At 43.9% G+C, this 11,943-nt stretch overlaps 1 protein-coding gene across 3 annotated transcripts; it reads right to left on the reverse strand.

Annotated features, from left to right (window-relative positions):
- Positions 1-3,323: 3,323 nt before the first annotated feature.
- Positions 3,324-10,687, reverse strand: LOC115686179 (uncharacterized). Of its 3 annotated transcripts, none has more exons than XM_056318740.1 (11): positions 9,090-10,687; positions 8,083-8,556; positions 7,684-7,985; positions 7,223-7,480; positions 6,764-7,099; positions 6,404-6,682; positions 6,059-6,220; positions 5,020-5,949; positions 4,702-4,917; positions 4,077-4,337; positions 3,324-3,968 (listed from the first exon to the last, which is right to left on the reverse strand). In XM_056318740.1, exons 1-11 carry the CDS (start codon positions 10,492-10,494, stop codon positions 3,618-3,620), a joined length of 4,974 nt encoding a protein of 1,657 aa, XP_056174715.1. In that variant the 5' UTR covers positions 10,495-10,687; the 3' UTR covers positions 3,324-3,617. The 3 variants fall into 3 exon arrangements, with proteins under 3 accessions (XP_056174715.1, XP_056174714.1, XP_056174713.1); XM_056318739.1 differs by having other exon boundaries at positions 6,764-7,102; XM_056318738.1 differs by having other exon boundaries at positions 6,764-7,480.
- Positions 10,688-11,943: the final 1,256 nt, after the last annotated feature.

An 11,943-nucleotide genomic window follows, 5' to 3' on the forward strand; every position in this document is an offset into this window, starting at 1 on the left:
AAGACGGCACCTCGAATACCATTCTAAAGATCTCGACTTTCTTTTTAAGGATGCTAGGGCTAGTCAAGCTTGGTTTACGCATGACAGTGCAAAACATGATATGTATTCAACAACAACGGCATTCGGTCGAATACATACCGATGTACAAAATTCGGCAATACCGAATGACATGACACGTATATATTGGATTTTGACACGACCTATTGAATCGTATTGTATCTACCATCGCTATCTTTTGTCAAATTCTTTAATTAATTAGAACATGTTTAGTCAAGGTATATGTCAAGCCACATATCCAAGAATCAAGAATCTTTTCCTTGGACCATTATTAAAACCTTCCCTTTTTTATGGTCTTAATCACAGCAATTAGCAAGCTACAATGGGTGGAGGAAGCTCCTTTCTCTGTGCTTAACAAAGGCTTCGGGCAGCTTCGGAGAAACACACATGCGAAGCGATGTCGTTGTCAGCATATGAAATGTCTTATAGCCATCAATCGTGGGTCGAATGTAACCCTAAGCCTGAACGGATCGATTCGACCCGACCCGAAAAATCGAGCCTCCAGGATCGTTTACCGTTCAATTCCGTTCATGCTGTCAGATTTTTTCCAAAATGGACAAAATCCTGAGTTCCCGGACATTCTTTAGCCACATTCATTGAATCTGCCCATTGATAGCAACATCCAGCTCATATCCAGACACATGACTAGGAGTTTCAAGGAACTGGTCGTGTTAAATGTAACTACGTTACGGCACATGCCAACCCGAAACTTTCCATTTGAGGTATGAACGAATTGGGATGATGACCTTGATGGTTCCTGAACTTTTGTCTATTGTGCGATGTCGTCCTTTGACTCTTAATTTGTTCTATGTGGTCCATAAACTATTGATAAATGTTCAATGTATTCCTTCGTTTTACTCAAATGACAAATCAGACTTTATTTGATGACCTAGATTATTATATGCTGAATCGGATGTTTTTAAATGATGAGTCAATATATCTATATTTTTATCAATCATTTTGGAAAAGAAAAATAAAAAGGTGTCGACATATTCATCATTATTTGATGATGTGGATTATTATATTTTGATTTCAGATGAATATTTTATATGGATAGTCCACGTGTTTTTTTTTTGGTTCACCACTCAAATTTAATGGATTAGAAGTCAAATCAGCAGATTTCATTAACTTAAATTAATTGAAATGACTACATTTTCATATAATTGATGGACTAGATTAAACATTCACCAATTATTCAAGAGCCTCATTAAACAAATTAAAAGTCCAAGGATAATATTGTACATTAAACCAAAGTTTATGGACAATTTGTGTTATTTTCCCTAATGGATTCAATTGAGTATAAAACGCATGAGAAGCAATGAGAGCTCATAGCCACAGGGGGACAGAGATCGAGAATATACAAATCACGGCACGACAGCGCGTTGAAAGGGAAAGTTCAGATACATTAATCAAATGGCATTAGCCCGCAAAAACAATCTCATGAGCACCATAGCGGCCGAATTTATCTTGAATGTGAAACGGGAAACTAGGAAAATTGGACGATGGTATGCCTAAGAGCATGTCTTTTCACAAGTTTGATAAGGTCAAAGTCCAACATATCCTGAGGAAAAGTCTGCAAGTTCAATGGATGAGAGAGATTGAGAGATCAGGATCTTTCCTAGTACTTGACTCCATGAAAGATGCAGGAGATCAGGCTACCACTATTAGATTTTACGTCATTTCGAACAGAACGAATGAATCAATTTAACTTTGTAAATGGAGAGTATCGCACCGTAATCACATATCTGCGAATCATGCCTTAGCTATATCGCAAAAGCAATACCTGTTACTCCGACAAGAACGAATTACCGAATAATTGTCCAAAAAATCCTAAAACTATTGTACGGCAGGCAATTCAATTCTAAACCTTTCGATTGTGCCAACATAATTTCAAATCTTGTGACGATTTGTTAGTTTAGTCATTTCGATCAATTTTGGTTGGAGATCACTGACATGGACGCTGGCCGTTCTATGTGAGGCATGACCGACGCTGACGTGGACAATTTTTGCATTATTTAATTTTTTTTGAATTTTTCCTCACCGGCCAAAAAATGGAAAAATTCATAAATTTTTTTAGAGGAATGCAAAAATTATCCACGTCAGCACTGATTGTCCAACCATGCCACATAGAACGGCCAGGATAGGCAGCATTCATGTCATGGATTTCCGATCAAAATTGGCTGGAAGGACTATATTGGCAAATCGTGAAAATGTTTAGAACTAAATTGACACAATTGAAAGGTTGAGGACTGAATTGGCTGCCTTATGACTTTTTGGACAATTTTCCCAACGGACTACAATTGTGCATCTCAAGAGTCGGCAATGAGAACTCGGGCATTGCCATCGTTGTCGCCACGCGAATGCTTCGGGGGCAAGTTATGTGAATGGAGCTCTATCTAAAGTTGCTAGTCAACCCATGTGGATTTCTCCGTGTCTTCCTTGATGTCTGGATTTCAAGATTAGAAGATTTGAAGATGATGATGCTTTTGGATAGATTAGGTGGGGGTGTGAAATTTTCAAATTGCTTAGTTATTACACACAATCGGTATTATCCAATTGGAAAAGCGTGTGCCCAAGTTTCCTTGCCTTATACCCAACGTAGGGAGAGGATAATGATGAGGCAAGAAATCCCCAAACCCTAGGGCGATGACGTGGCGCGTCGTCGTCCAGCTCAGCCGACTCGTTCTTCCACGGTGGACTTTCGTAATCACCAATTTGCCTAATTTGGATCCCGAGTCTTGAACCATAAGCTATCTTTCTCAGAATTTCAGGATGATTTCACACATTTCTTTTCTGATTTCGTTTGACAATTTAGGCTCTCTCCAACTCAAATTCGTTGAAGGGCCCATGTTCTATTCAAAGGCCCAGCAGGTGCAGCCTCTAACTCAACCTGGGCACCTTGCTTGAATAATCTCTCTTTTGAGTTTTGCGGTTACAAGGGCAATTCGTGTCATCATGTTCATATCGATTTCTGATATTTCCATGTCGTCTCAATGCGGTTACAAGGGCAACAATCTTAATAAGTCGTGTTAGTTTCAAGTAAGTCACGGCGTGTTCGAGGGTTTCGAGCGATATTCGAGTCGTGTGGCGTCGCCGGTGTTTAAACACTTCATAAGCATTAATATATACTCTAAAGGAAAGTCCAAACACTGGTCAAGGTAACAGCTGATAGTCTTGAGAAACTGGGTGTCTGCTCCACAATCACAACTTCACAGAGAGAGAGAGAGAGAGAGAGAGAGAGAGAGAGAGGTAAATGTAAGAAATACTTTGCAAAATTTGTTGAAACCTATAATTGATCATATGAAGAAAGATTAAAAAAGCAGGCAAGGCATTTTAACTGTTAGTCCCATTGGACTTTGTTCCTAGACAACAATCTAATCCCCCCCCCCCTCCGTCCAACTATCTATCAATTACAACAGCCCTTTCCTCAGCAACTCATCCCAACGGTCCTACCAGTAAAAATGCCAAACAAATTCAACTCAGAAAATCATCATCCCCCCTCCACTTTCAATGCAAAACAGATCTCGGGTATAGGGCAACCCGCGACGACTCCCGAGGCTCTACTTGTGATTGAACCAGGGACCCATGGCGCCGTTGACGTGCCCGTTGCTGTGGTGCATCCCCACGCCATTGGGCATGATGGAAGAGGTAAGCCCCGCCGCCATTGGAGGTGGCGCAGTCGGATACAACCCGTGATTGTGCTGCGGTAGTGTGTGGGGACTCACGATAGGACTGCCAAGAGGGCTGCCCTTACGTTGCTGAAGGGCACGGATCTGCTCAAGCCCTTCTTCGTGAATGCTCGAGATCGTCTTCAACTCTTCCATTGAAAGTGTTTCGAGATTAGCACCGTACAGAGGAGCGTGTCTAGTCATTTCTTCCTGGAGATGGTTATAGAGTGACTGGATGTTTTCCTGCAAAGAGGAAGCATCCGTCTTAGGTGAAATCTAAGCAACAAAGAGAAAGCGGGACAACCCGAATTAATACTTAATCATATGCTTGAATGAGTTATTGGCACAAACCCGGCAGGTCTGCAATTCTGTTTCCATCCCATTAATATATGCTTCACATCGAGCAAGCTGCTCCTCCTTTTCCCGTTTTTCTCCTTCAGTTTGTCCCACTGTTTGTCTCAATCTTCTAATCTCGTCCTCAAGGGACTGCCGCATCTCTTCTCTGGTCACGTTTTCTGTCGCGTACCGCTTCAGCTCTTCATCAAATCTTTTTCTCCCAGCTTCCGCATTCTTCAGCCTTTCCGCAAGAGCGTTCTTCTCCTTTACCACTTTCTGTTCCATTCACATAATTTGGTCAGAAAGACATCGATTATCATTATTCCAGATGCAGGAAAAAAGGAGATAAATCTAATTCATCCATCCCCACCCTGGTCATCCAAAACAATTTCCCATGCAAATCCTTCAGGAAAAACACCTGCCAGCAGATGTCTTTTTTCCCCTTCCTGAAGGGAGGTAGGCAACACATATAAACCAAAACCAAGACCTCCTAAGACTTACTAAGAGAAATAATCACTAGGCCAAATCCCTACTCCCTTACATAGGAAATACAACCTTTAGAAAAGCACATGTTGACATGTAAAGAAAGCAAAAGAACTTCATTCGGAATATATAAAGCGACAGAAGCAGTGACAGATACCTTCAGTTCATCACGTTTACGAGTCTTCAGCTGCAAAATCTGTGACTCTGCATCATGAAGACGATCTTGAAGAGCCTTCTTCTCAGAAGCGAGCTTCGCAATTTCCTCATCTCTCTCAGAGCGAAGCCACTCCAGCTGGCTCTCTACTTCGTGGACTTGTTCAGATAATTCTCTCTTCTCTCGCGCAAAACGATCCATCTCAGCCTTCATCTCAGACTGTCAATTACAGAAAGTGTCAAATAAAAACTTGCCACGAAGAGTCAACACCACATTAAAGCAATCACATACCTAAGTCATGAATTAAAACAAAAAAGTTACCTTAAGACGGTTGTTCGTCGCCTCAGATTCACTCAGTTTTTGTGATACCACAGCTTTTTCTCTAACCATATTGGAGATCTCAGCTTTCCTCTCTTCACGCAAGCGTTTGATTTCTTCTCCACTTGCACAAAGTTGGGTCCAAAGTGATGCTCGATCCACATTTGCATGTTCGGCGACCTCCCTCATCATACTCACAACTGGTCTTATAAACTCTTGCTCCTCAGAGACCAGTAAGACCAAAATGTCTAAATCCAATTCCACATCTCGGCTACTATCTGAAGTGCTGGTAGCACGATCAACCAGTCTCTTAAGCATCCTTTGTCGGTAAGATTCATTAGGATACCCCTTGAAAAGTATAGCATACAGAACCTTCGCAAAACCCTTGACGAGAGGGTCTCTAGACAGGGTCAATGTCTCAGCAAGTCCAAGAACTGAAGTGAAGTCATCTTGTTGATTTCTCAACTGCCCATTGGCCTCTCCTTCACCATCTACATTCTGCATATTTTCACCAGTAAATGTGTTGAGATTCAATCTATGAGCCAGTCTCCAGTCCAAGACGATTGCAACTGATTGATCCACAAAGGCTCCTTTAGCCACAGCCCTCTCGAATGTTTGGGAAGCTTCAACAGCAAGGCGGGGAATAGACAACATTTCGATCAGGACATATATATCTGAAAAATGCCGACAGCTGAAAAGGGCTTGCTCATCCACCGCATGCGACATTGGAGCGTCTTGTCCATTATCGCTAAATAAGAGGAGACGATAAGGCAGTGCTGCGCCACTTTCACCAAAATCTTCGTCACAATCAATGTCTCTAAGTATTGATGGGGCTAGATCTCGGCAACTCTTTATGGTTTTACTCAAAAGGTCTAGGACACAAGGGGGCACCTCTGCTCCCAGACATTTCAACCTATCACGAACAGACCTTACCTACAATAAGAAAGTGAAGGATGTTTATTGTTTGGGAAAGAACAAATCGGGGCTATATGTTTCATATATAAGGTATGCGGTTTAAGTTTGATAATTGCTTTGTCCTTACTGCTTGAGGGAGATGTTGACATTCGGATGCAGCTTTGAATACGAAATCTATGACAGCTGCGAGAGGCTCATCAATTGAATCTTGCAGAAACTCCAAAGACTGATGCAGAAGATGCTCCCAAACTTCAATGTCATACTCCATCTGGCCTAGAGCGCCAAAAAGCTGAGAGAAATGCACTAGGTCAGAATAAAAATGTAAAGGCGTGTTCAGATCTACAAAATTTAAAAATTCGGTTGACACATAACCGTCCAGAGTCCTTTTATCACCATCAAAAAAATTTCTATTCAAGCCAAGGTTTCAAAGGGAGAACGGAAAGACAGCAGGGAAGATCGCGAAACATCTTACAGGAACTCTTAGAGCAGGCTCCTCGTCTGGTTTCTGAATTCTTTCAAGAAGAAAATGAGCCGCAATTGGATGCTCGGAATGCTCCACCAATTTGGGTACCAACGCTACCAGGTCATACTGGAGATGGTTGGGAGCTTTATCCAATATAAGAGCGATCTTTTTTGCTGATTGAGGCCGCCGCCTCGGCTCAGGACAGCCCTGTGGAACTGCTCCATCTAGAGTTCTGAGTGAGTTGACGATCAATCCAAGGAGTTCCTCAGACTGCTCTGGCCAATTCGTCTGCATTCAAAGTACCCAAGCTGTCAACGTGCAAAGTAATGATGCTGCAAAGATAAAATCCCAGAGAGAGTAAAACAGTACCTTGTATCTAAGGCAAGAATTTTCTCGACCTCCAGTAGATGATTCAGGTGGATCGATAGGCTTCACCGTAGGAGCATTCTCATAGACATTAGAGTCGTTGATATCTGAGCTTCGTACAGCAGAAGAATTGCTACTTTCATCTAAACCAGAGTCCAGTCTCCCGTCCAACTGAAAAGGTGTGCTTGCAGCATTTTCTCTGTCTGATTCCAGTGGGCTTGCAGCCCCGCTGCCATCTGGAGAGATCTTCAAGCTAGGATCAGACGCCTCACCCTCGCAACTTCCCTCAGAGGGCTTGCAGCATTCTACCATGATATCCAATAGCAAATCTATAATTGCCTGCTGCAAAACTTTAACACTCATCAACAAATTCATCAAACTAGGAGAAGATCCATCTATCTTTCCGATCTTCTTCCCATCACTACAACCTGTAAACTTAGCCGGAAGAAGCAAGCGCTTTACTTTGGCAGGGTCATCTAGGTAAACGCGAAGTCCAGTCAGAAAACCCGCTATTGCGCCAGCATCCATCAAAAGTTTCTCTCTTAGAGTGACTTGTGGGTAAGAGGAATTGTCTCCATATGTGAGATGAAACCCTGCTCTCGAAAGCAGGTTCCTAAAGATATCTTCCTCATCTCCACTGAGTCCTTCGCTATCTTCAGAATCAATAAGTTCATCAGGATCAGTCGTCAGAGCATCCTGATCGTCCTCGTAAGCCAAAACCTGAATCAAGGGACCAGACAAGCAATAGGGCACCATTAGACACAACCTCAAAGGTAAGCAAAACGGAATGACCATCTTCTACTCGATATTCTACTACCAATATAGCTAGACTCGGTTCTGCTCGAAACGGATTCATATGGATAGAAATCAACTTCAAGAAAGCAAAAAACAACAAACAAGAAGCAGGGTTCACAGGAACTTACCTCTAGATCTGAAAACTCAAACCAGGGACAGCAGTCCAGAATCTCACAGACAAAAACGACCGTGTCTCGCACAAGAAATCCCGCATCTGCCTCCAGCATATCTGATACCTTCATGAATTGCAAGACTGAGTTGTTCCATGTCTTTGTACATATTGAGGATTCCTTCCATACCGTCTTGGCTGCATTTTTTTGGTTAACGACGGCCATCCGGTACTTGACCCAGAAATTTTTGTCCGGATCACAGCCCACCGACTGATCACTTTCCAAATATATGCATATGGTGTCGAAGGACTCATAAACCCCTGCATTGCGTCAAAATCAACGTCAAGAAAAGGTGGAAGGAAAAATCGTGCTTTCATAACAATATAGATGAGAAAAAGGAAGCAATTTTCCACCGACCTATCCGAAGCTCGCATCCCCCGGCCTGAAAGAACTTGCTGAAGATTTTCCGAGTCTCCATTATGTCCTTGAAGTACATGAAGTTCTCCACCTTCCAAGTGAATGAACTTCTTTTTCCAGCATTCTCCATCGCAGACCCATTACCTGCCAAATCATTCTCCAGAGCAGTGAAGTCCTGCATTATCGATGTCTCCTTTAAAATAAGAACCTCTGCTGAGAATACAACAGCGTCTTGAACAATGAATCCCGAATCCTGATCAAAGAGACTCGTAAGGGTAACAAATTCACGCCATCCCCAGTCCTTTGCAGCTTTAGAATAGCGATTTTGAGATTCCTTGGTCACAGATTTCTCCTCCGTCTTCTGGTTCACAACTGATAGACGATGACTCACAAAACAACTCCAATCATTGGAAGTATTTCTTGAATCCGTAACTTCAAGGAACACTGACAGGTGGCATGGTGGCTGAGACTGACCTGGTATCATCCGACCACAAAGAGAAATTTAGGCTTTCAGCAATTCAGACTTTAAAAAAGAAAACAATAAAGACGGAGTAACTTTCTTAAAAGATTGGCACACAAAATGACCAAAGGATAATGCTAGTGCACAGATTATGCTGATTTTCGGAAAGTACATAAATTTTTCTCATTAATTTCCTTGCCTTGATATTGTTGCAGCAAAATTTGCAAACTTATGTATGAATAGAGAAACCACCTCGGATATACATAGACAGACACCGATATTTGGAAGGTTAAAATCCATACAGACATGAATACTATATAATAATATCATTGTAAAGATTTCTAATTCGTGTGCGTTTTAGGAAAAATTCATACAAAATGACAACAAGAGGGCCTATCAACCTAATATGTCAGGTCCACAAATGCTATCGCACCAAAATCGAAAGAAATATCATGCGATTGACCTTACCATGAACTCACAGAGGATAACAACAACCATATAGGTGCAGCCAGTCGCACAAGTATATAAGAGCAACAATACTGCGTACCTCGAGGATAAACAATAAGGCGACAATCCCGGTTTCCAATCTGAAATCTCTTGCTTTTGATACACAGACCGGTTATCTTCCTCTTCTTCAGAATATCCTTCAGCCTGGTGAAGTTCTCTATCTTCCATGTGAACCTCCCCATGTGCACGTCAGATTTCCTGGAGTTGTTTTGAATCCTCAGCCCCGGCATTATTGTCACGTTCTTGGTAAAGCTGCTGAATTCTTTGATCACGTGGAACGATGTGCTGAAGGTGGCGGTATCGTCCACTAGGAAACCGGACTCAGGACCAACAAAGTCCGCCATCTTCATGTAATCGTTCCAGCCGAGACTCGTATTGTCTCCGCTCTTGTTGTCGGCAGCAAAACGTCCATACGAGTCCCGGTGCATGTGATTGAACCCAGGCTTCTGGTTCAGCACTGACATCCGGAATAAGCACCAGCAACTTCTGTCCGCGAGCATCGTCTTCTCAGTGTCTTTGCTCTCCAGACACATGGACAGATAGTCTACCCCGTTCACCGAGCTCTGGTAGACACTGATTCTCAGATTGCACTCCCCAGCAGGAAATACAGGGCTCATTATCTTCTGTGTCTTGATCATCTCCCTGAATAAGCTGAAATTGTGTACCTTCCAGCTAAATTTCCCGCTCAAGACGTCGGGCACCGACCCGACCACTCCAGAAGATGAGCCCACCAATGTCGATTGATTCTCATTGTTATCCCGGTTAAAGTTTACGGATTCGTTCAATATCAATATATCCGCCGTGATAACAATAGAGTCATTGCTGAGCAAGTACCCTAACCTCGAATCCAGAATCGTGGAGGAGGGAGTGAAGTCGCACCATCCGTGGGACTTCTTCTTGCTCGAGAATCGGTGCCATGAGTCCCGATGAATGGTCTTCGAATCGTCCAGACCATTGACGATTGACAGGCCATAGCTCGCGAAGCAATCCCATTTGGACGAGGATGTGCCGCGGGGGTCCATGATTTGCAGATAGATTGATACGTACCCCGGCAGCGCTTGGGAGTCGCCCTTAGGGTAGATGAGCAGGCGGCAATCGTACCCTCCCACCTCGAAGTACTTGCTCCAGAGCGCCCGCGCCTTGATTCTGGAGACGTTCTGCACCGTCCACCGGCAGATTGCCGAGAACTCCCCGCGGCGATCGATGGAGACCGCCTCATGAGCGCCGCCGCTCCCGTCCCGGGCTGGGATGGTCAGGTCCTCCGCGGCGGGGATGGACGGGGGCTTGCCCGCCGACGAGGGGGCGGCGGCGGCGGCGGCGCCCGACGGCGAGTCCGCCGCGATGGGCGGCGGCGGCGCGGAGGACGACGACGACGGCACGGCCTCGGAGGCGCCGTGGTGGTGATGGTGGTGCTGGTGGTGGTGGTGGTGCTGCGGGCGCTTCATTGTCTCTGTTTCTCCCTCTAGAAGAATATCGATTGTATTGGCGTTCGATCGAAATTTTTTCTAGAGAGAGGGAGAGAGAGAGGAGGGGCGACGGGAGGCGAACGAGGGAAGGAGGAAGAGAGAGAAAGAGAGAGAGAGGGAGGGAGGGACTGAGGGAGAGAGAGTGATATGTGGTGAAAGGGTGAGAGAGAGAGAGAGAGAGAGAGTGGAGAGAAACAGTGAGAAGGTCCACGGTAAGGCAACCTGAGGCTTCTTCTTCTCACTATCTCCTGTAAAAACTCCTTCACCTGAGGGAATCTCTTTCTCTTGTAATGTATGAATACTTATGAATGTTTTGGAATGAGATTTGGCCATGGCAAAGGCTTCAATTTATAGGCCTCCTCCCCTCTCTTTAACGAGTAACCCCATCACCAGCCAAGGTATTCCATGGCATCTCCCCCCCTCCTTTCTCGATTTGGCTGGATAGAGTTTTGTCCCGATCAGCGCTGACGAGCTATCCCAATCTGGCGGGCCAGAGGATTCCCGGCTGTGTTTTTTTGTATCTGTTGTCGGGCCAACAGTTTCCCGGCTGTGTGCTTTGTATCTGTTGTGAATGGCCCGATCGGCGCTCTTTGGCTGTCCCTTTTAATCTGACTGCGACGGCGGGGCCGAGGAAAATGTTTTCGGCGGTGCGCGGCGACGAGAGGCGAGTGAATTTTACCAGTACGGCGGAGGGAACTTTTGATGCTGCGTGTTCTTTCTTTTTCTCTTTTTTTTTTTTGTTCGGGGGTAGGCGAGATGAATAAGAATGTTGACCGGACAATGTCCGGGCGACACTTTAATCGAACTTCGACGGCGGATGCAGAAGTTAATAGTGCGACGGAGGGATGAAATTAGGAACATCTTTCTGACATTTCAATGGCGGTCGTATGGTGTGCAGAGATTGCATGATTTGTCGAGCACTGTGCGGCCGGGGGCGGCAGTCGCCCACTGCCCCCGGGTCCGCCAATGTCGACAATTGTTTTGAGTTGAGGATTGTGGTAGGAAATTTATCGGAAAAATTGTCTATTATTATCAAGATTTTCTCATTAGCAAACTTAAATTTCCTTCTAAATGCAGCGTGGTAGAAAATAGAAGTATGCCAATCATACATGACCAAAATATTGCTCATATTGACATTTTGGCATCTCTTTTCCTCTAATGGAGTATATTACTGAATAAGAGAAATCCATATTTCGTAATTTCGTATCAGACAACCATTATACATCATTTACTTGGAAAATTTTGAAAAACAAGTTGGATTTGCATGAAAATTCTATTTCCTATTAGGTCATTTCCATTTTAATATCCACCAACCACTTTACATCATTTACTTGCAAAATTTTGAAAAAACAAATCTGATATGCATGAAAATTCTATTTCCTATTACGTCATTTCTATTTTAATACCCAACAGCCACTTTACATCATT

This window comes from Syzygium oleosum, unplaced genomic scaffold (assembly GCF_021117445.2).
Source record: "Syzygium oleosum isolate NSW1041296 unplaced genomic scaffold, Sole_v2.1 Sole_v2.16, whole genome shotgun sequence".
NCBI classification, from domain to species: domain Eukaryota; kingdom Viridiplantae; phylum Streptophyta; class Magnoliopsida; order Myrtales; family Myrtaceae; genus Syzygium; species Syzygium oleosum.

Coding starts and splice junctions, on each gene's coding strand:
- LOC115686179 (XM_056318738.1), bottom strand. CDS start 10,494: ATGAAGCGCCCGCAGCACCACCACCACCACCAGCACCACCATCACCAC. Junction 5,950..6,058: donor GTCAACATCTCCCTCAAGCA/GTAAGGACAAAG, acceptor TTCTTATTGTAG/GTAAGGTCTGTTCGTGATAG. Junction 4,918..5,019: donor CGACGAACAACCGTCTTAAG/GTAACTTTTTTG, acceptor TGTAATTGACAG/TCTGAGATGAAGGCTGAGAT.